The sequence below is a fragment of the Pelodiscus sinensis genome, chromosome 1 (assembly GCF_052426305.1).
Source record: "Pelodiscus sinensis isolate ZL-2025 chromosome 1, ASM5242630v1, whole genome shotgun sequence".
Classification (NCBI taxonomy): Eukaryota; Metazoa; Chordata; order Testudines; family Trionychidae; genus Pelodiscus; species Pelodiscus sinensis.
In genome coordinates this window covers 355,621,439-355,647,338 of record NC_143052.1, presented here as the reverse complement: position 1 = coordinate 355,647,338, position 25,900 = coordinate 355,621,439, and the positions used below count along the sequence as shown (strand labels likewise).

Below are 25,900 nucleotides of genomic sequence, written 5' to 3'. Positions count from 1 at the left end.
ACTATGCCGGCTTGCAGTCTGCATTATAACCACCCTTTCAACCAGAGGGCAGTCTGTGAATATTATTTGTGGTACTTTTCTGTTGCCTTCAAATTACTGATGCCTGGACACTCCAAAATAGGGAATTTCTGTTACCTGAGTCCATTGTTCATAATTCTGTTGTCTGAATAATGAAAATATCGTTTTTCACTTTTAAGACAGGCCATTTTCTTCACCCATGAGAACAGCCCCTCTGTCCTGCATTGTCTCATTTTCACCTTGTCTCTCCATTCAGGCATCTGCACTGCGACTGCCAATCTCAGGAAGTCGGGAGAGCATACAGCGTGTGCATGAGATACTCTTACATTGGTTCGCCATCTTCTCAGCTCCATGTCAGATTCCAACACCACCCACTTCACCAACCCCTCCACTTTCATCCTGCTGGGCATCCCTGGCCTGGAGACAGCCTATGCCTGGATCTCCATCCCCTTCTGTTGCACATACACCATATCCATGCTGGGGAACTTCACCATCCTGTTCATTGTCAAGAGGGAGACAAGTCTCCACAAGCCCATGTACTATTTCCTCTGCATGTTGGCCATCACTGACCTGGTCTTGTCCACGTCCACCCTGCCCAAAACGCTGAGCATCTTCTGGTTCAATTCCAGGGAGATCGATTTCAGTGCCTGCCTCACACAGATGTTCTTCATTCACTGCTTCTTAGCAATCGAGTCTGGGATCTTTGTGGCCATGGCATTGGATCGCTACGTGGCCATCTGCCATCCCCTGAGACATTCCACCATCCTCACAAACTCTGTGGTGGCCAAGATCGGCCTGGCTGTGTTACTGCGCAGTGGCATGCTGACATTACCCTTTATTTACATAGGAAGTCGGTGGCCGTATTGCACAACCAACATCATCCCCCACACGCACTGCGAGTACATCGCCGTGGTGAGGCTGGCCTGTGGTGACATCCGCATCAGTAGTTACTACGGCCTCTTTGCAGTTTTCTTTGTGACTGGTCTGGATGTGTTTTTTATATCCGTGTCCTATACCCAGATCCTCAGGGCCGTCTTCAGACTTCCCACAAAGGACGCCCGGCTCAAGACTTTTGGGACCTGCGGCTCCCACCTCTTTGCCATCTTAGCCTTTTACATCCCCGCTCTCTTCTCCTTCCTCACACAGCGGTTTGGCCAAAACGTGTCCCTGCATTTCCGCATTCTTATTGGCAACGTGTATCTCCTGGTGCCCCCCATGCTGAACCCCATCATCTATGGGGTGAAGACGAGACAGATCCGGGACAGGCTGCTCCAACTCTTTAGTCGTAAATGGGCCTAAAATTTTCTCCTGGTGCTCTGGCTCACCGACCTAACGCCTTGCAGGCCTAGATGGTGACCTGGTGTTGGGCCTCATTCCTGAGTCACTTACGGGACAGTGTGGGAGACATTAAACCTTTTCATGGCCTCACTGTGCTGTAGTGTTCGCTCTGTGGCTTGAGGCAGGGTGACCCCACCCCAGTACCCTGCTGTGGCCTACCTCAGGCAGTCTCAGTCCCACGCTATTTGTCATTGGTGGGATTCCAGCTCCACCCCCTCAGCCGCAAAGGTATTGGGGCCAGTGTCTCAGGGAAAGTCCTTCCTAGCTGGGCTTTCAGGCTGCTGGGCGAAGGAGGGCTTAAAACCCCGTCTCAGGGGGCTGCTTCCCCTCCTTCATTTAGCTATCTCTGACAATGTTGTGTGTGCCGGGGGGCGGTCCCAGACAACCCCTCTGGGGGGGACGCCTCCCAGGGTGCTGACACAGTCCCTTCCACTCATCTTCCCGCTCTCTGGGACTCCTCACCGCCCGGTCCTACTAGGCCAGCTCCCTGGTCTCCCCCAGCCAAGGCCCCAAACTGATGCCTGTGCAGCTTCTCCGTGGGGGCAGGGACACTGAACCTCCTCAGGTCCAAGGCAAGTGCAGTTTGGGGCCCAGCGTCCTGAGAGAGCACTCCCCACGAGGGATCAGACCCCAAAGAATTAGCTGAGCCCCCTTTAGCAATGCAAGGGGGAATGTGCACGCTGGTTGCCCCCCCCCAGGTAACAATCGCTTACACTGGGTTTCATAGAAAATAAAAATGGTTTTATTAAGTTGAAGCAGTAGGATTGAAGTGGCAATAAGAAAGAGCAGGCAGAGCAAAGTAGGTTACAAATGAAAAGAAATAAAACCGCTGGGTTAATTTCCCCTGAAACCTCAGCGCAAACTTAAGCTCACGCTAAAACCTCTTTTCCAGCAGCCGTTCTAAACCAGGGATGCCTTCCACACCCGGGGCTCTCAGCCACCTTCCTCCAGGTGCAGCCCAGCCAAAAAGACCTAGACCTCTCCTCTCCTCTCCTCTCCTCTCCTCTCCTCTCCTCTCCTCTCCTCTCCTCTTCTTTTTGTTAAAGGATTGAGGCTCCTCCCTACCAACCCCTGCTCAGGCTGAAGGACAAAAGAGATAATTTAGGGTCACCCCCTCCATATCTCTCATTCACACATTTGAAACTCACAAATTATTCCCCATTCCCTGTGTCTAATTTTACACACACGATACATACAATAGAGTAAGATAAAGAGACCCAGTGGATTGTGACATGAAGATTGATGGGTTACACAAAATGATTAGCTCAAAACACTTTTGAGATACGTATATTCATGTCCATAAGTCCATTTCCAAAAGCATGGGGTGGGGGTTCCATCACATTGTGTTCGGCTATGTCTAGACTGGCATGATTTTCCGCAAATGGAAAAGTTTTCCGTTAAAAGCATTTTCGGAACAGAGCATCTAGATTGGCACGGACACTTTTCTGCAAAAGCACTTTTTGCAGAAAAGCGTCCATGCCAATCTAGATGCGCTTTTCCACAAAAAAGCCCCGATCGCCATTTTTGCAATCGGGGCTTTTTTGTGGAAAACAAATCTGAGCGGTCTACACTGGCCCTTTTGCGCAAAAGCTTTGCACAAAAGGGACTTTTGCCCGAATGGGAGCAGCATAGTATTTCCGCAAGAAGCACTGATTTCTTACAGTAGGAAGTCAGTGCTTTTGTGGAAATTCAAGCGGCCAGTGTAGACAGCTGGCAGGTTTTTCCGGAAAAGCGGCTGATTTCCTGGAAAAACTGGCCAGTCTAGACACAGCCAAAATGATTCACTCAAAACACTTTTGAGATACGTATGTACCCCCCTTTTTCCTCCCCGGGTTACTGGGGAGCAAGGTCACACTCAGAGGTGTGCCTGGGCGCCTGGTGTTTTAACCTAAAAGAGATCCTGAGCACCCCAGTGGTGTGGGGTGTTTAGTTGGGGAAAGCCCTGTCCACCCCTTGCTGCAGTCCCTTGCTGGCAATGAATGTAAAGTGGCGGTGCCTCCACCTGGCTGGCCTTGTACACACACTGGTGCCTTGAGAGCCTCCAGGAATATACAGGCAGTCCCCGGGTTACATGGATCCAACTTAGATCGGATCCCTACTTACAAACGGGTGAGGCAACCCCGCACTAGCTGCTTCCCCCCAGCAGACCAGGGAGACGCGAAGCTAGCGCCCCCCCCCAGCAGACCAGGGAGACGCGAAGCTAGCGCCGCCCCCCCCCCCCCCCCCAGCAGACCAGGGAGACGCGGAGCGGCTTTTCTCAGCAGACACCTCAGCTTGAGAATAAAGGACTGAGGGAAGTGAGGTGTGGGAGAATAAAACTGAGGTCTGGAGAAATGTTTGGCTAGAGCTTTCCCCTACAATATGTACCAGTTCCGACTTACAGACAAATTCAACTTAAGAACAAACCTACAGACCCTAGCTTGTACGTAACCCGGGGACTGCCTGTACTCATTCCAACATAAATCTGGATCTAATTCCAGCTCTTTGATCCCTGCATTGCTACCTCTGAGATGAAGTGCTGAGCTGAGTACCGAGATGGAGTCGACCACATGGCCTATTTATCCTTCCTTCCTGCTCTCTTCTTGGCTACAGCAGGTCACCTGGCCCATGGCCTATCCCTGTGTTCCCTGCTGGTAGCCCTTAGGTATGAGTCACCACTCATGCTTTAGGTGTGTCCTTGGCCCATTGAGAGCCATTGTCCCACAGGGCCTCGCTGATTAGAATGTCCATAGGCCGGACTCTGCCCAATGCTCAACCACATGCAGAGAAATATTCAGTATCCACACAGATTACAGATTCCTAACTACACACACAGACATTATACAATCACATGACTAGCGAAGATAGGATTAGCAGACAGTAAGTTTCTATTCAACGCCCCACATGGCCCCCTTTTATACCATTTTTGGGGCCAACAGCCCACCTATGGGTGCAGCAGTGATCTGGCTGCTTCCCTCAAATTCAGTAACGTGACATGGCCCCAGGGGGCAGTTCTGGAAAAGGGGAGCTAAAGCAACTGACAAGTGCTCAGGAGCTGAGCTGAAACTAGTCTGAGGTTCTTGGTGCCTGGCGCATGGGTCTCCCACTCATAGACAGAGGCCCTGGATGTTGTTCAGTGTGGGAGACCCACACACACCTGCCAGGTGGGTTTCCAGCCACAGGAGGTTGAGTAAGGCTGTGACATCATACCTGGAGAGCTCTTTAGACGCTGGAGAACTGTGAGTGGCCGGGGAGGGTTGGGAGATGCTCACAAGACATTCTTTGCAACCAAATGTGCCTCCTGTGCTCTGTGGTTTTCTGACTGCTCTCTCTCACAGTGTCCTGCTGTGATAAGCTGCCAAGCGCTCCGGCACAACAGTCAGTTAAGCGATACTCCCAATTGTGGTTACACACAGGATCTCTGATCACCCCCTGATTGGGAATGCTCCTCTGGAGTAAAAACCCAAATTGTTATCATCTTGTTCTGCACAGAGACCTTGTTCAGTGTAAAATGTGTTCCCTCCCTCAATGTGGTGGGGAATATGCAACATCCAAATCACTGGTTTACATAGAGCAAAATACATTTGATCAATTTTAAAAGATCAGGCAGCCGCTACCTATGGGACAAGGTGCACTTTGTTTGTTTGTTTCTTTGTTTGCTTTTGAGGCTGTGTTCCAGACTTCCCCCAGTTTGGTTCATGATTCTATGATTCCAGAAGTCCCCTTGTGTGCAGAGTGAAGAACCATGAACAAGGCCACTCCCTGTCCTGTGAATGGTGATAATGGAGCAGGGTTAATACTGTTGTCCACCATGGGGTCTGTTATTAGACAAGTAAAATTCAACATCTTCATGAATAGCCTGGAAAAAGGTGTGGAGAGTGAGGTGTCAAAATTAACAGATAACCAACAAAAAATACAATTACACATATTTAATTCCAAAGCATATAGAACCATAGAATCACAGGGTGGACAGAGACTTCAGGAGGCATTGAGTCCGGCCCCCTTTGACATCCACAGGCGAGTAGATTGTAACCCGGAAGAGCCGGGTTCGGACGATCTGCGCACGTACAGAACGATCTGCTCGTGAGCACATCGCCGGACAGCGTGGCTGGTGAGCGGGGCTCACCGCAGTTCAGTGATCCCTACCCATTATTATTTCCTAGATATCTTTCATACTCCCAGTAGTCTTCACTTTCCTAAGCTGAAAAGTCCAAGGTTTAATAATATCTCATCTGAAGCCATCTGTTACAGTCCCCTCATATTTTTGGTTTCTCTTTTCTGTCCCTTGTCATCTCTACTTTTTTTTTAAGATGTGGTGACCCGGTCTGCGTGCAATATGTGGGCACAATATAGATTTATACAGAGATAATTTAGTCTACAGAAGAGAAGATTGAGGGGAGACTTCATAGCAGCCTTCAGCTTCCTGAAGGGAGGTTCCAAAGTGGAAGGACAGAGGCTATTCTCAGTGGTGACAGATGGCAGAACAAGGAGCAATGGTTTCAAGTTACAGTGGGGGAGGTCTAGGCTGGATATTAGGTCAAACTATTTCCTAAGGAGGGTGGGGAAGTACTGGAATCGGTTCCCTGGAGAGGTGGTGGAATCTCCGTAAATAGAGTTTTTAAAGTCTTGGCTTGACAACGCCCTGGCTGGGTTGATTTACCTGGGATTGGTCCTGCCTTGGGCAGGGGGCTGCACTTGATGACCTCCTCAGGTCTCTTCCATGCTCTATGATTCTATAGAAGGAGACAGTAAAAAGACTGGGTCTATTGAGACTGAAAAAGAGATGACTTGGTGGATATAAAAAAGGCTAAGTTGTGGAAATAGAAAGCCATTCACTCAGCTCCCGGCACATTTTACCTCCACCAAATTATTGGAGCCAGCTTTCCTTAGTGTGTCACAGTATGGACCAATGTATGGTGATGTCGTAGCCCCATCTCAAAGAATATGCATGGTAGAATTGGAAATGTTAGTGAAAAGTGAAATGAAAAGAATTAGGGGTATGGAACAGAACCTACAGAAGGTGAGATTAAAAGATTGTGTCATTTCCACTTGGAAAAGAGATAACTAGGAGGATATGTGGTGGAGGTTGAAGTCCTGGAGGTTGTGTAGTCCTGGAGGATATGAAGTCCTGGAGGTTGTGTAAAAATGAAACAAAGAATTATTATTTATTCCTTCCTATCACACAACTGGGGGTCACCTAATCAATAGGCAGAGGATTTCAAAAGTACAGCATGACATATTTCTTCACAGTCAGCCTGTGGAAACGCTTTACCAAAGGCTGTGGTACAATTTCAAGCAATATGAAAGGAGGCAACTCTATGACTTGTAACGAGACTGATCCCCCAGTTTCTCACGCTGACCCTGTAACGTCAGGTCATGAAAGGACTCAGGATTTGTCTGACTGTCCAGGAACCAATTCAGGAAAGAGGGCTCAGCATCATATCACTAGTCAGCTCAGCAAGGAGGCAAGTCAGATAATCTGAGCACCAGAAGTGAACATTAGGCCCTTTTCTGAGTAACTATCCACAACAGTCTGTCCCGGATTTGCTTTGTCCTCATCCCATAGATGATGGGGTGTAGCAGGGGGGGCACCAGGAGTTTCACATTGGCCATGAGGATAAGCACAGGCAGGGACACATTAGAATCAATCCTCTGCATGAGGGAAACAGAGAGATCTGGGATGTACAAGGTTGAGAGGGCACAGAGATGAGTCCCACAGGTCCCAAATGCCTTAAGCCGAGCATCCTTTGTGGGCAGTCGGAAGATGGCCCTGAGGATCTGGATGTAGGACACGGCTATTAAAAACCCATCCACACTGGGCACAAAGAATGTCACACAGACACTGTAGTAATTACTGGGGCGGATGTCGGCACAGGCCAGGGACACCACAGAAAAGTGCTTGCAGTACGTGTGGGGGACGATGTTGGTTTTGCAGTATGGCCACCGACTCCCCATGATGGGAATGGGAAGTATCATCATGAAGCCGCGCAGCACCACAGACAAGCCGATCTTAGCTACAATGGAATTTGTCAGGATTGTAGAATGTCTCAGGGGATCACAGATGGCCACGTAGCGATCAAAAGCCATGGCTGTGAACATCCCAGACTCTATCACTAAAAAGCAGTGAACAAGGTACATCTGGGTGAAGCAAGAACCAAAATCGATCTCTCTAGAATTGAACCAGAAGATGCTCAGTGTTTTGGGCACAATGGACGTGGATAGGACCAGGTCGGAGACAGCCAGCATGCAGAGGAAATAGTACATGGGCTCATGGAGTCTTGGCTCACTCTTCACGATGAACAGGATGGCAATGTTCCCCAAAATGGCGACAATGTACATGAGACAGAAGGGGATGGAGATCCAGCCATGGGCTGCCTCCAGGCCAGCGACGCCCAGCAGGATGAAGATGGAGGGGTTGGTGACGTCGGTTGTGTTAGAATCTGACATGTAATCCAGGAGCTGACTTCCAACACTGAAGCAGAATGGAGTCTCCTACAAGTACCTTTTATTCCCCTCACTTCCGGTATGTGCCCAGTGTCCCAGGTGATGGTTGCAATACAAGTACCTGGATGGAGACACAATGTCAATATTAGACACTCCATGCACTACGGGCAAATGTCCTCTTTGGGGAAGCAGGTTGGTCGCTCCTCACTCACTGAAACTGACGTTCTTGTTATTCAAACAAAGGAATCAGGACCAGCCAAATTTACTAAGGCCCAGACTATATTTTTTGGAGCTCCATGTGTCAGTAACTCCAGCTCCCTTGGAAGCACCATCAAGTAGCAAAGATTTGGCTAGTGGCTTTCATTCGTGGTTCCTCAATGCAATAAACCCAGACTGCGGAGCCCGTGCTGTGGAGAGTCCCCCAATAACTCACATGCTCAGCACTAGAGAGTGGAAAATAATCAAAACAACTTTACCAAGTCATGTCCAAGGGAAACATCCCAGCTAGAGCCCACCTCAAAGGGAAGGGCTGACGTCATTGACAGCAGCTCAATGGACTCACCTGCTCTATCGCTGCAGTAGTCAAAGCCAAAGGACCCCTTGGATGACTAGTGAATGGGATGGAGAATAAGACGCTCTGGGCATACGCGGGTTTGGTGATCTAGTCTCTCTGTAGGGGGTGTAGCAGATAGAAAGGGGTGTCTGAGACGGGCTATGAGAGTTGGCGTGGTTGCCAAAGAGGATCAGCCTGAAAACACTGGCACTGTTGAGTTTAAGGAAGATATAATGGACATGGACATGATAGAGGAAACAACAATAACGTAACTTACACCATTCAAATGGACAAAGAGAGAAATGCTCCCCCTCCCCCATGCAATATCTGTGGACCTGGCCTGAGCAAAATATGGCCAATGGTCCGGATCCAGCCAGATAACTGAGCAAATCCATGGCTGCAGGGCGGGTTTTCTTTCAAAATGGTGAGTCCGGAGGGGGTATGGGAAACCTTTGGGGCTGCTCCCACCCCCAGCACATTCCTGTTGGCCGGTTCCTGGCCACAAACTGTCCAATGGGAGCTCCTGTTTCAATAACAGGCAGCCAAGAAGCACAAGGGGCTCCAGAGCACAGGGCTGCAGCCAGTGAGGGGGAGGGGCAGGCAGGGAGGATGATTCCAGAACAGGCTGCTGGCTGATAAGTCTCCAGGACAGACCCTGCCTCTGGCACCCCAGCCCCTCCCTTCTCCAGCCCTCTGGCCCCCACTACTGCCCCCTACTCCACATACGCAAATGCTCTGTCCCGCACTCCTGGACCCACATCCCCTCCCAGATCTGGATCCCCAACCCCTGTCCCAGATTATTGGTTCCTCCTGCCCTAACTCACAACCCAAATCCCTGCATCCCCTCCTGTTCCCCAATTCCCTGTCCTAGCTCACAAGCCAACCCCCTGCACCTCAGTCCAGTGCCCCAGGTTACAAATGCCTCCTGCAATCAAACTCCATCCCTTACCTCAAGCTCTCTTCTGCACCCACCTCCCATCCAGACCCCCACACTTCCTCCATTCATACCATGGAAGAGTGCAGCCCTTGGCCACTTCCCAAATCATTGGAGTGGCCCCCTGTGCAGTAGACGGTGCTCTAGAAATGCTGCCTTCCCAACGCTGCACCAATGGGTGAGTAAGAGAGATCGAGAGGAAACCTTTAGACCGGGGGTGAGGAACCTTCTTTCGGTCGGGGGTTGCTGGCCAAGAGAAAAATCATTCAGGGTGGAGGCAGTGAAGGCTGGAGAGACAGTGCGGGTTCACCAAGGCTGTGGGGAGAAGCCATGAGCCCCGGGGGCCAGATCCAGCCAAGCTGGGGACCACATCTGGCGTCTGGGCCTTAGGTCCCCCACCCCTGATTGAGAGAGAAGAATGGGAATGAACACTGGGATTTCTTCTCGGGAATTCCTGAGACGGCTCCAATTCACAATTCCTCAGTGAAGCAAAGTGAATAAATTTGGCTTAAAATGCAGGTCAGTGGGAAATGGAAGGCACCAAATGGTAGAGGTTGGGGAGTAGGAAAGCAACACGTAACAGAGGAAAGGGAAATATTGATAGAAAGCAATAGAAACGGGATGTTATGATAAGGGACGTTAAAGACAACTGGGAAAAACCGTTGGCCAGAGCCATGTGTCACACCAAGCGGGCTAGGAACTATACCAAACTGTTTAGGATAGTCAAGACAGAAGCAGACTGTGAGGGACTCCAAAAAGATCCCACCAAACTGAGTGATTGGCAAATGAAATTTGGCAAATGAAATTTAATGTGGATAAGTGTAAAGTAATGCACATCGGGAAAAATAAGCCCAACTATACGTACAGTATGATGGGGGCTAATCTGGCTGTGACAAATCAGGAAAGAGATCTTGGAGTTATCATGGACAGTTCTCTGAAAACTTCCACACAGTGTGCAGCGGTGGTCAAAAAGGCAAATAGGATGCTAGGAATTATTAAGAAAGGGATAGAAAATAAGACCCAGAATATCTTACTGCCCCTGTATAAAACTATGGTACGCCCACATCTTGAATACTGTGTACAGATGTGGTCTCCTCACCTCAAAAAAGATATTTTGGCCTTGGAAAGGGTTCAGAAAAGGGCAACTAAAATGATTAGGGGTTTGGAACGGGTCCCATATGAGGAGAGGTTAAAGCAACTGGGACTGTTCAGTTTAGAAAAGAGGAGACCGAGGGGGGATATGATAGAGGTCTATAAAATCATGAGTGGTGTGGAGAGGCAGATAAAGAAAAGTTATTTATTAGTTCCCATAATAGAAGAACTAGAGGACACCAAATGAAATTAATGGGGAGCAGGTTTAAAACTAATAAAAGAAAGTTCTTCTTCACACAGCGTGTAGTCAACCTGTGGAACTCCTTGCCAGAGGAGGCTGTGAAGGCTGGAACTATAATAGAGTTTAAAGAGAAGCTGGATAAATTCATGGAGGTTAGGTCCATAAAAGGCTATTAGCCAGGGGATAAAATGGTGTCCTTGGCCTCTGTTTGTCAGAGGCTGGAGAGGGATGGCAGGAGACAAATCACTTGATCATTGTCTTCGGTCAACCCTCTCTGGGGTACCTGGTGCTGGCCACTGTCGGAAGATAGGATACTGGGCTAGATGGACCTTTGGTCTGACCCAGTACGGCCGTTCTTATGTTCTCATGTTCTTATAGTCCTAGCCTTCACAGCCTCCTATGGCAAGGACTTCCACACATTGACTACACGCTGTGTGAAGAAGAACTTTCTTTTTCTTTTATTAGTTTTAAATGAAGAAGAAATTTCTTTTATTAGTTTTAACACGAACACTACACAACCACCATAAGCAAGTGTAAAACAGACTCAGCCCCATTTGCTGATCTGTCAGCAAGCAAGGTCTGTTTCCAGTGGGGTTGACTTAACAGGAGCCTGGTAGGAAGGTCACAGGCGGGGACAGGAGAGCTCTGGGTCACACTGGGTAGGCCTCGGATAAAGTACCATGTCTGGTCATAGAGCTCATTACTGGGGTATCTGCCAAAAATCAATGGTGGGTGTTCTGCAGGTCATCTGATTGGATGATCAAATGGCTCCTTTTCACCTTCAAACCCGTGAATCGATCAATAATGAAAACAAAATCCAGCTTTTATAGTCCCTGTGTCTCACCACACACCAACAAGGGAACATTCTTCTGTTACGTGGGAAGCCAGATCATATAACATGGAGAAAAGACAAGAGATGGCCTAATCTCTCATTGGCCCATGGAATTTTGTGCCACATACATAGTAAGACCAAAGAAGTGAGGGGGAACGCAATTTACAAATGGACTGGCTGTTGAGGGTAACTGGAGAAACAGGCTTTACTTAAGCCGACCTAATTTCAGTCTTCTGAAGAAGTGCGTTTTGCCCACAAAAGTTCATGATCCCATCTACATAGTTTGTTAGTTTTTAAGGTGCTGCAAGACTATTTGTTGATTGTTACAGACTCACTCGACTCCCCTTCTGAACCTTGGTGTCCCTGTCCTCTGTTTGTCAGAGACTGGAGAGGGATGGCTGGAGACAAATTGCTTGATCATTGTCTTCAGTCCACCCTCTCTAGGGCACCTGGTGCTGGCCACTGTTGGCAGACAGGATACTGGGCTGGATGGACCTTTGGTCTGACCCAGTACAGCCGTTCTTATTTTCTTAAGTAGAAAACAAATCCTAGGAGAAGTTTAGGATGATCCTTAACCAGAGAAAGAAAAGTTGTAAATGTTACTGAAAAACTAGATGTGATCAAGCCATGGCTTTGTGTTGCGAGGGTAATGAAGCAGTATGAGACACAGCTAGTGTAACCCACTAGTTAGTTAACTACTTAGTTAACAGCTAGTGTGCTTACTGAGCAATGCAAGTGGTAGCTAGACCACAGCAACAGTTAAAAGCAAGAGACCTCTACAGCATTGGCTGGGAGGCAGCTTTGTTTTAGCTCAGAGGGTAGAGGCTCCTATACTTGGCTTCAGAGGTCCCAAGTTCAAATCTGTCTGGTGGTTATGCTAGCACGTGAAGTGAGGCAAAATTTTTCTGTCCATCAGCATCCAAAGGGGCTATTAAACCACGTCTGCAGGAGAACTTTGAGTTCACAACAGGCGTCACGAATGGACAAATCAATCCCACAGCCCACTTGGAACAAGGAGTAGGTGGAACTAACACTGGGTTGATTTGAATGTGGGAGCTCTGAAGTGGAATATAAGAGCCTCTACCCTCTGAGCTAAGAGCCAGCTGGTCCCAGCCCCTACTGTAGAGGTCTCTCTTGCTGTGGTCTACGTTCCCTGATCTTTTAAAATAAATAAAGTTTATTTTGCTCTGTGTAAAGCAGTGATTTGGATGTTGCATATTCCTCTCCACGTTGAGGGCGGGGACACATTTCAGAGTTTACACTGTACAAGGTCTCTGTGTAGCACAAGCTAGTAACAATTTTGGGTTTTTACTCCAGAGGGAGGGTCTGTCTCAAGAATTGAGGGTTGTCCTAGCTGGGACCTTCCCATTCAGGGAGTGGTCAGAGATCCCACGTGTAACCACAATGGGAGGTCTCCCTTAGAGAGACCGGTAACGGTGTCTGCTGGAATGCTTGGCAGCTTATCACAGCAGTACAGTGTGACAGAGAGTTGTCAGAAACACACAGAGCAGAGGAGACACATGTGGGTGAGAAGAACGTTTCGTTGGCATCTCCCGACCCTGTCTCATTCCCCAGCCAATCGCAGTTTTCCAACGTCTATGTAGCTCTCCAGGTGCGATCTCACAGCCTTGCTCAACCTCTTGTGGCTGGAAACTCACCTGACAGTTGTGAGTGGGCCACCCACACTGAACAACACTTGGCTTTCTTCTGGGGGTGGAGATTTGTGCGCCAAGCACCAAGAACCTCAGACTAGTTTCAGCTCAGCTCCTGCGCACTCTTCAGTTGCTCCAACTCATCCTTCCCAGAGCTGCACCCTGGAGCCGCACTCTCTTTCCAGTATCCCTCTTTTGGGGCATGTGTTCATTAAAGCCAACAGATCCTGGCCTGGCAAAAAGGTTGTGAGACACATGACCAGAGAGGGTTACCAACTGGCAAACTCATTGACCCAGATTCAGTCTTTAACAATGATTAGAAAAGTCACCAAGGGTACGTCTAGGCCACAGGCTTCCTTGGAAAGAAGCTTTTTCTGAAGAGATCTTCTGAAAAAACTTCTTCCAGAAGAGAGTGTCCACATTGCCAAAGTGCATCAAAAGAGCAGACAGCTTTTCCGAAAGATAGCAGTCACACAGAATGGATGCTATCTCGCATTTAAGCTGTGATTACTATGGGCGGAGTAGGGCACCTGTGCTTTTTCCTCTCTCCTCTTATTTTGAAAAAACTCCCTTTTCCTGTCCACACATACCTTTTTCCAAGGGTATGTCTACACTACCCCACTAGTTCGAACTAGCGGGGTAATGTAGGCATAACGCACTTGCAAATGAAGCCCGGGATTTGAATTTCCTGGGCTTCATTTGCATAAGTGGGGAGTCGCCATTTTTAAAACCCCGCTGGTTCAAACCCCGTGCAGCGCGGCTACACGGGGCACGAACTAGGTAGTTCAAACTAGGCTTCCTAGTTCGAACTACCGTTACTCCTCGTGAAATGAGTAGTAACGGTAGTTCGAACTAGGAAGCCTAGTTCGAACTACCTAGTTCGTGCCCCATGTAGCCACGCTGCACGGGGTTCGAACCAGCAGGGTTTTAAAAATGGCGGCTCCCCGCTTTTGCAAATGAAGCCCGGGAAATTCAAATCCTGGGCTTCATTTGCAAGTGCGGTATGCCTACATTACCCTCCTAGTTCGAACTAGGAGGGTAGTGTAGACATACCCCAATAGAGCTCTTTTGGAAAAGGTGCTCTTCCTTGTAGAATGAGGTTTACCAATGTCAGAAAAATCCCTGCGGTCTTTCAATTTTGTTTTGAAAGAATGCTATAGCAGTGTGGATGTAAGGGAAGATTTGGGGGGGAAAATGCCCTTTTTTTCCAAAAAATACCCCTGCAGTTGAGATGAACCCTAACTGATAAGGATGGCAATTTCATGCTTGAGAGGATAGGGCTTTGAAATGTAGACCTATATCATTAACTGGAAGAAGATAGGAACTGTAGTTGTCTATGTGTATGTACAGCTTGCTAGAGGTTAACGGTGAAAACGAATGGGTTCTTCTAGGACTGCTTTCTGTTAATGTGGAGATCCAAAAGGAATATTATTAGATAAGTTTTGGGTATAAGAAGACATTTTCGGTATGCCCTTTTAAAATTTGTTGCTGCAGGACCAAATGATGGATGAAGCCTGGTAAAATAGTGAGAGGTGATTTATTTGGTTACAGCATCCAGACCACTCATTCCCCTTCCATTCATGACCAATGAAGTGAGCCCTGAGTTATGGTTACAGCATCTTTTATCCCTCCCCTCCTCTGGGTACCCACCCTATCCTTTTCCTTCTGAATCATCCTTTTGTTTCCTAATAAGGTGACGATTATCCTCTCGCCCTATTAGATCGGGCCAAGTGGACTGTGTCATTTCCCCTTGGAAAAGAGATGACAGAGAGGATATGAGAAGGTCTATGAAGTCAGGAGAGATGTGTAAGAATGAAACAAGGAAATATTATTTATTCCTTCCTATACCACAATGGAGGTCACCCAATCAATAGCCAGATGATTTCAAACACAAAGAATGACATATTTCTTCACAGCCAGCCTGTGGAAACCCTTTACCAAAGGGTGAGTTACAATTTCAATTAATACGAAAGGAGGCAACTCAATGACTTGTACCTAGACTGATCCCCCAGTTTCTCACGCTGACCCTGTAACGTCAGGTCATAAAAGAACTCAGGATTTGTCTGACTGTCCAGGAAACGATTGAGGAAAAAGGGCTCAGCGTCATGTCACCAGTCAGCTCAGAACAGAGGTGAGTCGGACAGTCTGAGCCATGGGCTTGAACATTAGACCCTTTTCTGAGTAACTATCAACAACAGCCTATCCCGGATTTGCTTTGTCATCAACCCATAGAAGATGGGGTGTAGTGTGGGGGGCACCAGGAGTTTCACATTGGCCATGAGGATGAGCACAGGCAGGGACACATTAGAATCAATCCTCTGCATGAGGGAGACAGAGAGATCTGGGATGTACAAGGTTGAGAGGGCGCAGAGATGAGTCCCACATGTCCCAAATGCCTTAAGCCGAGCATCCTTTGTGGGCAGTCGAAAGATGACCCTGAGGATCTGCGTGTAGGATACAGCGATTAAAAACCCATCCACACTGTGCACAAAAAATGTCACACAGACACTGTAGTAACTGGTGGGGCTATTGTCGGCACAGGCCAGGGACACCACAGAAAAGTGCTTGCAGTACGTGTGGGGGACTATGTTGGTTTTGCAGTATGGCCACCGACTCCCCATGATGGGAATGGGAAGTATCAACATGAAGCCGCGCAGCACCACAGCCAGGCAAATCTTGGCTACAACGGAATTTGTCAGGATGGTGGAATGTCTCAAGGGATTACAGATGGCCACGTAGCGATCAAAAGCCATGGCCGCGAAAATCCCAGACTCTATCACTAAAAAGCAGTGAACAAGGTACATCTGGGTGAAGCAAGAAGCAAAATCGATCTCTCTAGAATTGAACCAGAAGATGCTCAGTGTTTTGGGCACAATGGACGTGGACAGGGCCAGGTCAGAGACAGCCAGCATGCAGAGGAAATAGTACATGGGCTCATGGAGGCTCGACTCCCTGTTAACAATGTAGAGAATGGTGATGTTCCCGAAGATGGCTACAATGTACATGATGCAGAAGGGGATGGAGATCCAGCCATGGGCTCCCTCCAGGCCAGCGACACCCAGAAGGATGAAGGTGGAGGGGTTGGTGAAGTCGGTTGTGTTAAAATCTGACATGGAGTCCGAGAGCTGTCTTCCAACGCTGAAGCAGAATGGAGTCTCCTTCAAGTACCCTATATTCCTCTCACATCTGGTATGTGCCCAATGTCCCACGTGATGGTTGTAATGCAAATACCTGGATGGAGACACAATGTCAGTATGAGACACTCAATACACTGTGGGAAAATGTTCTCATTGGGGAAGTAGATTGGTCGCTCCTTATTCACTGAAATTGACTTTTTTGGTAATCAAACGAAGGAGTTATGACCAGCTAAACTTACTTAGGTCCAGATCATATTTTCTGGAGCTCCATGTGTCACTAATTCCAGCTTCCTCGTGAGCACCAACAGAAAACTAGTGTTTTCCTACTGGTTCTCATTCATTGTCCCTCAATGCAATGAACCCAAACTGCGGAGCCCCTGCTGTAGACAGTCCCCCATCAACTGACATACTCAGCATTGGAGAGTGTAAAATAATCAAAAGATCTTTACCAAGACATGTGCCAAGGGAAACATCGCAGCTAGATCCCACCTCAAAGAGAAGGATTGACGTTATTGACAGCAGCTCCATGGACCCACCTGCTCTATCACCACAGTGGTCAAAACCAAGGGACCCCTTGGCTGCCTAGTGAAGGGGATGGAGACTAACAGGCTCTGGCCATACATAGGTTTGGTAATGTAGTCTCTCTATATGGGGTGTAGCAGATAGAAAGGGGTGTCTGAGACGGGCTCTGAGAGTCGGGGTGGTTGCCAAAGAGGAACAGCCTGAAAACGCTGGCACTGTTGAGTTTAAAGAAGGTATAATGGACATGTACACGATAGAGGAGATGACAATAATGTAACGTACACCATTCAAATGGAAAAAGAAAGAAATGTTCTCTCCCCATGCAATATCTGTGGACCATGCCTCGAAAAACAATGGCCAATGGTCTAGATCCAGCCAGCTAACCCAGCAGATACAGCCAGGAAATGCTACAGAGAGCCCAAGGCAGGCTCCCCGCTTACCTTGTCCCACTCGCACACCCCTTATACACACGGCTGCAGGGCAGGATTTCTTTCAAAACTGTGAGCCCGGAGGCAGTGGGGGAAATGTTTGGGGCTGCTCCCATCCTCAGCACATTCCCACTGGCCAGATTCTGGCTACAATCTGGCCAATGGAAGCTTGTGTTTCAATAACAGGCAGCCAGGAAGCAGAAGGGGCTCTACAGCAGATGGTGGCAGCCAGTGCAGGGGCGGGGCAGGCAGGGAAGCTGAGTCTGGAACGGGCTGCTGGCAGATAAGTCTCCTGGCGAGACTCTACCTCCTGCACCCTAATCCCTCCCTTCCCCAACCCTCAGCCCCAACTACTCCCCCCTACTCCACATACCCAAATGCTCTGTCCCGCCCTCCTGTACCCATATCCCCTCCCAGATCCGGCTCCCCAACCCCTGTCCCGGAATACAGACTTCTCCTGCCCTAGCTCACATGTCAAATCCCTGCACCCCCTCCTGTACCTCAATTCCCTGTCCTAGGTCACAATCCAACCCTCTGTACCTCAGTCCAGTGCCCCAGGTTACAACTGCCTCCTGAAATCAAACTCCCTCCCTTACCCCAAGCTCCCTTCTGCACCCAACCCCCATCCCAGACCCCCACAGCTCGTCCTTTCATATCATGGAAGAGTGTGGCCTTTGGCCACTTGCCAAATCCTTCCATTGGCCCCCCTTTGCAATAGATGGTGCTCCAGAAATGCTGGTTTCCCAATGCTACACCAATGAACGAGTAAAAGAGATTGAGAGGAAACCTTTAGAACGGGGCGAGGAACCTTCTTTGGGTCAGAGACTGCCGGCCATTGAGAAATCATTCGGGATGGAGGCAGTGAAGGCTGGAGTGTCAATGCGGGCTCCCTAAGGCTCTGGGGAGAAGTCCTGAGCCCCGGGGGCCAGATCCAGGCAAGCTAGGGGCCATATCTGGCCTCTGGGCCATAGATCCCCACCTCTGATTTGGACAGAAGAATGGGAATGGACACTGGGATTTCTTCACGGGAATTCCTGAGACGGCTCCAATTCATGATTCCTCAGTGAAGCAAAGTGAATAACTTTGGCAGGTCAGTGGGAAATAGGAGGTTGTGAATAGTAGTGGGAGGGGAGCAGGAAAGCAACACGTAACATTAGAAAGGGAAATATTGAGAACAAGCAATAGAGAGGGGATGTTATCATAAGGGATGTTAAAGAGAACAGGGGAAATCCCTGGCAGAGCCATGTGTCACACCAAAGAGACCAGGAACTATATTAAGAAAAAAATAAATCCTAGGAGAAGTTTAGGATGATTCTTAGCCAGAAAAAGAAAAGCTGTAAATGTTGCTGAAAGCCGAGATGTGATCCATCCATAGCTTTGTGTTGCGACGGGAAGGAAGCCGTATGAGACCGAGCTAGCACATGAGGTGAGGAAATATTTTCCTGCCCATCAGCATCCAAACAGGCTATTAAACCACGTCTGCAGGAGAACTTAGAGTTCTGAGCAGGAGTCACGAATGGACAAATCAATCCCACAGCCCGCTTGGAACAAGGAGTAGGCAGCCAGGAAACAGCCAAGACAAAACAAAAATGGCAAGGGGCAATACTGGGATAAACATCAAGCCTATTCAAATGGAATTTTCAATAACGTTTCCCAAGGCTAGGAAAGAATGGAAAGGTTGTTATGGAATCAGTTGAAAATGAATTTCTAGGATTCTAATTAATGCCAGGCAACCACACGGCTTTTGGAGCCCCCGTCTTGTCAAATCAACCTGATTTCTGTCCTGAAGGAGAGCACACACGTGGTTGATCAAAGAAACCACTCAGCTGCAATCAACGTTGATTGCACTGAGGCACGTGATTTAGTCCAGGGAACTAGACGTGTTAAACACATAAGAACATAAGAACAAAAGAATGGCCTTACTGAGTCAAACCAAAGGTCCTTCTAGCCCTGTATCCTGTCTGCCGACAGTGGCCAGCACCAGTGCCCCAGAGACGGTGGACTAAAGACAACGATCAAGCAATTTGTCTCCAGCCATCTCTTTAAAGCCTCTGACAAACAGAGGCCAAGGACACCATTTTATCTCCTGGCTAATAGCCTTTTATGGACCTAACCTCCAGGAAATTATCTAGCTTCTCTTTAAACTCTATTATAGACCTAGCCTTCACAGCCTCCTATGGCAAGGACTTCCACACATTGACTACACGCTGTGTGAAAAAGAACTTTCTTTTTCTTTTATTAGTTTTAAATGAAGAAGAAATTTCTTTTATTAGTTTTAACACGAACACTACACAACCGCCATAAGCAAGTGTAAAACAGACTCAGCCCCATTTGCTGATCTGTCAGCAAGCGAGGTCTGTTTCCAGGGGGTTGAATTAACAGGGGCCTGGTAGGAAGGTCACAGGCGGGGACAGGAGAGCTCTGGGTCACACTGGGTAGGCCTTGGATAAAGTACCATGTCTGGTCATAGAGTTCATTACTGGGGTATCGGCCTAAAATCAATGGTGGGTGTTCTGCAGGTCATCTGATTGGATGATCAAATGGCTCCTTTTCACCTTCAAACCCGTGAATCGATCAATAATGAAAACAAAATCCAGCTTTTATAGTCCCTGTGTCTCACCGCACACCAACAAGGGAACATTCTTCCGTTACGTGGAAGGCCAGACCATATAACATGGAGAAAAGACAAGAGATGGCTTAATCCCTCATTGGCCTGTGGAACTTCGTGCCACCTACACAGTAACACCAAAGAGGTGAGGGGGAACGCAATTTTCAAATGGACTGGCTGTTGAGGGTCCCTGGAGAAACAGGCTTTACTTAAGCCAACCTAACTCCAGTCTTCTGAAGAAGTGCGTTTTGCCCACAAAACTTCATGATCCCATCTACATAGTTTGTTAGTTTTTAAGGTGCTGCAAGACTATTGGTTGATTGTTACAGACTCACTCTACTCCCCTTCTGAACCTTCTGTGAGGACAGCTCTTTTACAATGGCTTTCAGATTTCCCAAACTTTTAATGTTTAGACTGTAATTTTCCATTGCCTCGTCTCTGTCTCTGGCTGACCTGTTAGTTGACAGTTTCAGCCATAACCTTCAGTCAAATAGCGGGAAGGTGGGAGAAAAGACGTCTTGCCCAGTTTGGAATATTTGTCACAACTGCTCAGCGAGGATCCCTACCGCCACCTTCATCACAGCACATGGAAGGGAGGTAACAGCACCTGGAGGAGGAGGTGCCAGGCTCTGTGAATTTTCCCACAGTTGGCTTACGAGGTCTTCTTCCTCCGTTCTTGCTCCAAGTGGAGTTTTGCCTCAGTGGGGCCTGAGGAAAGTCTGGGACACAGACTCGGAATTGGCCTTTTATTGTGCCTCTCTTAACGTCTTTTGTCCCAGAGGATGGTCTGTGGCACTGAAATTTAGCCACCTGAGGGCTGGAGGCAACCAGCCAACCTGAGGGCCCAGCCAAAAGCGACATTTTGTCCTGTGGTACTAGAAAAATCTCACCTGTGAGGGAGAGTCCCTGGGCTGTTTAGTAGATCGGCAGAGAAAGTGCCACAGATTTACTAACGCACCATGGCCACGTTGCACTGGGGTTGTGGAGCAGGGAAGCTCCTCAGCTCAGGATGGTACCTGTGAGTGCTGAGAGCGACGTGTCTTCCCTCAGAATCCCCCTCAGGCAGCCGCTTCCAGCACCTCTCTCAGCCCAGCGTCCGCAGCAGCGTCCCACACTGAGAGACAACTCGTGGTTGTGCAGTTGTTATATAACAGCTCTGGGCAGTCCCAGGGGGGGTTGTCTGAGCCTTTGGGGGAGAAGTGGCCTCTGGATGCAAAAAAGACTGGAAAGCGGCCTGTCTGGCTGGGCTATTTTTCCCGCGTTAGCAGTAAACAGTAATTAAGGGGCCTTCCCAAAGGGAGGTGAGATCCATTGGGCTTTGGGCTCAGCCAGAGGTTAATTTGCTGTTCTGCGTATTTGTGTAGATTTACATTTTGAATTTAATGAGGAAGAAAGCTGCGGATACTATCGAGCTCCTCCAAGGGCCTGTCGCACTGTAAAGGGCCGGGAGGGACAGAACTAAGACAGGTCTGGAGACAGGTCAATGAGGGGAAACTTGAAAGCTTTCTGCAGGCACATGGGGCTGTTGGTGCGACATCGAAGAGCAGTAACTCTCATCCCCCTCTGCCACTCCTTTCACGGGAGGGTCTTCAAAAACCCTGGTATAGGAACGTCACTAGGAACACACTGGCAAGATACAGATAGGTAAACTGAGGCACTGGGAGGCTTGAGTTACCCAAGGTCACACACAGGGTGAATGGGAGGATGAGAGACAGAACCCAGGAGTCATGACGTCCCTACTGTAACATTGGTCCCTCCCTCATGCCAAGAGGGAAATCGACTCCCGCTCGGGCAGGGCCTGGTCCTTGCGTAGGAAGCAGAGGAAAGGATGGAAGAGGGAGCTGGAGCCTGAGCAGATTTTCATGGTGACTCTGAGGGTCTCAGAAGGAGCTGGAGTGTGGGAGCTTCCCACCCCTGTGAGGGGTGAACTCCGGGACTCCACTTCCCCTCCCACCCATACACCTGCCCATCCAGCACAGGCCCTGGGCCTCCTTCCAACGCACTCCCAGGACAATCCCTGGGGCAGAGGGAGACCAGAGGCCAGGGCAGGGGAAAGGAGGCCGTGGGGAAGGAAATGAGGCATCTTCTTTGAGACAGGACGACCGAGAGCCTCGGAGGGGGACTTTCCCACAATGCAGCAGACTCTGAGCAGAGATTCTGACTGAGGCTTGAGGCCGGGTTTCATGAGAGATTTGAACCTGGAATTAGCCGGGTTTGGTGGGAGAGACCGTTATCAAATTGCTGTCTGATATGGTGCAGGACTGGAGACCATGGCTGGCTTTCCCATCATGCAATGCAGACTTTGTCAGCACCCCCCTTTTGTCAACCAAATGTTTTCTGCTGTGGTGTGGGAAAAACACCCCCAGAACCAAGCAAAAGGCCCCTGTTGGCAGAGCAGTGGCAGCAGGAGGGGCGGGCTGGCAGTGTGATACGCAGGACAGCAGGAGAGTCTCTCTCACCTGTTCGGATCTTGGGGGCGAGGGACGGACAGAGCCTGTGAGGGCCAGGGGGCAGGCGGTCACATGGTGTTGAAGCACTGTGAGGAGCCCAATCTCCTGTGTCTGAAAACCCACCTGACAGCTGTGAGTGGGCCCCCCACACTGAACAACACTCAGGGCTTCCCTCTGTGAATGGAGACCTGTGCGCCAAGCACCAACATAAGAACGTAAGAACGGCCGTACTGGGTCAGACCTAAGGTCCATTCAGCCCAGTATCCTGTCTGCTGAGAGTGGCCAGCACCAGGTGCCCCAGAGAGGATGGACCGAAGACAATGATCAACCGATTTGTCGCCTGCCATCCCTTTCCAGCCTCTGACAGACAGAGGCCAAGGACACCATTTTATCCCCTGGTTAATATCCTTTTATGGACCTAACCTCCATGAAATTATCTAGCTTCTCTTTAAACTTTATTATAGTCCTAGACTTCACATCCTCCTCTGGCAAGGAGTTCCACAGGTTGACTACACGCTGTATGAAGAAGAACTTTCTTCTATTAGTTTTAAACTTGCTACCCTTTAATTTCATTTGGTGTCCTCTAGTTCTTCTGTTTAGGAAACTAATATATAACTTTTCTTTATCAGCCCTCTCCATACCACTCATGATTGTATAGACCTCTCTCATATCCCCCCTCAGCCGCTTTAACCTCTCCTCATATGGGACCCGTTCCAAACCCCTAATCATTTTAGTTGCCCTTTTCTGAACCCTTTCCAAGGCCAAAATATCTTTTTTGAGGTGAGGAGACCACATCTGTACACAGTATTCAAGATGTGGGCGTACCATAGTTTTATACAGGGGCAGTAAGATATTCTGGGTCTTATTTTCTATCCCTTTCTTAATAATTCCTAGCATCCTATTTGCTTTTTTGACCGCCGCTAACAACCTCAGACTGGTTTCAGCTCAGATCCTGTGAACTCTTCAGTTGCTCCAACTCATCCTTCCCAGAGCTGCACCCTGGATTCGCACTTCCTTTCCAATATCCCTCCTCTGAGGCATTAAAGCCAACAGATCCCAGCCTGGCAAAGCTGGAGCGCTTGGCAGCTTATCACAGCAGTACAGCGTGAGAGAGAGCTGTCAGAAACACACAGAGCAGAGGAGACACATGTGGGTGAGAAGAATGTCTCGTTGGCATCTCCCGACCCTGTCTCATTCCCCAGCCAATCGCAGTTTTCCAACTTCTATGGAGCTCTCCAGGTGCGATGTCACAGCCTTGCTCAACCTCCTGCCGCTGAAAACTCACCTGACAGTTGTGAGTGGGCCCCACACACTGAACAACACTGAGGGCTTCCTTCTGTGAGTGGAGACCTGTGCGCCAAGCACCAAGAACCTCAGACTAGTTTCAGCTCAGCTCCTGCGCACTCTTCAGTTGCTCCAACTCATCCTTCCCAGAGCTGCACCCTGGAGCCGCACTCCCTTTCCAGTGTCCCTCTCTTGGGGCATGTGTTCATTAAAGCCAACAGATCCTGGCCTGGCAAAAAGGTTGTGAGACACATGACCAAAGAGGGTTACCGAGTGGCAAACTCATTGACCCAGATTCAGTCTTCAACAACGATTAGAAAAGTCTGCAAGGGTACGTCTAGGTCGCAGGCTTCTTTGGAAAGAAGATTTTTCTGAAGAGATCTTCTGAAAAAACTTCTTCCAAAAGAGAGTGTCCACATTGCCAAAGCGCATCAAAAGAGCAGACAGCTTTTTCGAAAGATAGCAGTCACACAGAATGGATGCTATCTCGCGTTTAAGCTGTGATTACTATGGACGGAGTAGGGCACCTGTGCTTTTTCCCCTCTCCTCTTATTTAGAAGAAACTCCCTCTTCCTGTCCACACATGCCTTTTCCCAATAGAGCTCTTTTGGAAAAGGTGCTCTTCCTTGTAGAATGAGGTTTACCAGTGTCAGAAAAATCCCTGTAGTTGTCTAAGTTTATGTACAGTATGCTAGATGTTAACGGTGCAAACGAATGGGTTCTTCTAGGACTGCTTTCTGTTAATTTGGAGATCCAAAAGGAATATTATTAGATACGTTTTGGTTATAAGAAGACATTTTCAGTATGCCCTTTTAAAGTTTGTTGCTTCTGAACCAAATGATGGATGAAGCCGGGTAAAATGGTGAGAGGAAATTTATTTGGTTACAGCTTCCATACCACTCATTCCCCTTCACTTCCCTCCCCTCCCCTGGGTACCCACCCTATCCTTTTCTTCTGAATCAACCTTTTGTTTCCTAATAAGGTGACGATTATCCCCTCGCCCTATTAGATCGGGCCAAGTGGACTGTCCCTTTGTCCTATTAGATCGGGCCAAGTGGACTGTCCCTTTGTCCTGTTAGATGGAGCCAAGTGGACTGTCCCTTTGTCCTGTTAGATCAGGCCAAGTGAATCCTACCTATTTACTTCCTAATATGGGGAGGCTACCTTTTCCTGGTCCCTGCCTACTGTATTTTTGGTTTCTCTTTTCTGTCTCTCGTCATCTCTACTTTTATTTTTGAAGATGCAGTGACCCGATCTGCGTGCAATATGTGGGCACAATATAGATTTCTACACAGCTAATTTAGTCTACAGAAGAGAAGGCTGAGGGGGGATTTCATAGCAGCCTTCAACTTGCTGAAAGGAGGTTCCAAAGAGTATGGAGAGAGGTTGTTCTCAGTGGTGACAGATGGCATAATAAGGAGCAATGGTCTCAAGCTGCAGTGGGGGAGGTCTAGATTGGATATTAGGACAAACTATTTCCCTAGGAGAGTGGGGATGCACTGGGATCGGTTCCCTGGAGAGGTGGTGGAATTTCCATCTCTAGAGTTTTTACATCTTGGCTTGACAAAGCCCTGGCTGGGATGATTTACTTGGGATTGGTCCTGCCTTGGTTGGGGTCTGGACTTGATGACCTCCTGAGGTCTCTTCCAGCTCTATGATTCTATAGGAGGAGAGAGTAAAAAGACTGTGTCTTTTCAGAGTGAAAAAGAGATGTCTTGGTAGATATAAAAAGGGCTAGGTTGGAGAAATAGAAAACCATTCACTCAGCTCCCGACATGTCTTCTAACACCCAAATTATTGGAGCCAGCTGTCCTTAGTGTGTCACAGTATGGACCAATGTATGGAGACCTCGTAGCCTCATCACAAAAAATATGCATGGTAGAATTGGAAATGTTAGTGAAACGTGAACTGAAAAGAATTAGTGGTATGGAACAGAATCTATAGAAGGCAAGATTAAAAGATTGTCATTTCTACTTGGAAAAGAGATGACAGAGAGGATATGAGAGGTCTATGAAGTCAGGAGAGTTGTGTAAGAATGAAACAAGGAAATATTATTTATTCCTTCCTATACCACAATGGAGGTCACCCAATCAATAGCCAGAGGATTTCAAACACAAAGAATGACATATTTCTTCACAGCCAGCCTGTGGAAACCCTTTGCCAAAGGGTGAGTTACAATTTCAATTAATATGAAAGGAGGCAACTCAATGACTTGTACCTAGACTGATCCCCCAGTTTCTCACACTGACCCTGTAACGTCAGGTCATGAAAGGACTCAGGATTTGTCTGACTGTCCAGGAAACGATTGAGGAAAGAGGGATCAGCGTCATGTCACCAGTCAGCTCAGCACAGAGGTGAGTCGGAGAGTCGGAGCGATGGGCTTGAACA

At 48.4% G+C, this 25,900-nt stretch overlaps 2 protein-coding genes and 1 pseudogene across 2 annotated transcripts; 1 reads left to right on the top strand and 2 right to left on the bottom strand.

The window, feature by feature from the left end:
* Positions 1-369: 369 nt before the first annotated feature.
* On the top strand, positions 370-1,351 carry LOC102450858 (olfactory receptor 52E4-like; annotated as a pseudogene).
* A 5,483-nt stretch (positions 1,352-6,834) lies between these two features.
* LOC102450625 (olfactory receptor 52M1-like) lies at positions 6,835-7,674 on the bottom strand. The gene has a single exon (XM_006119759.4). It carries the CDS (start codon positions 7,672-7,674, stop codon positions 6,835-6,837), a length of 840 nt encoding a protein of 279 aa, XP_006119821.4.
* A 7,574-nt stretch (positions 7,675-15,248) lies between these two features.
* LOC142830553 (olfactory receptor 52M1-like) lies at positions 15,249-16,561 on the bottom strand. The gene is made up of 2 exons (XM_075936126.2): positions 16,548-16,561; positions 15,249-16,314 (listed from the first exon to the last, which is right to left on the bottom strand). Exons 1-2 carry the CDS (start codon positions 16,559-16,561, stop codon positions 15,249-15,251), a joined length of 1,080 nt encoding a protein of 359 aa, XP_075792241.2.
* Positions 16,562-25,900: the final 9,339 nt, after the last annotated feature.

Coding starts and splice junctions, on each gene's coding strand:
- LOC102450625 (XM_006119759.4), bottom strand. CDS start 7,674: ATGTACATTGTCGCCATTTTGGGGAACATTGCCATCCTGTTCATCGTG.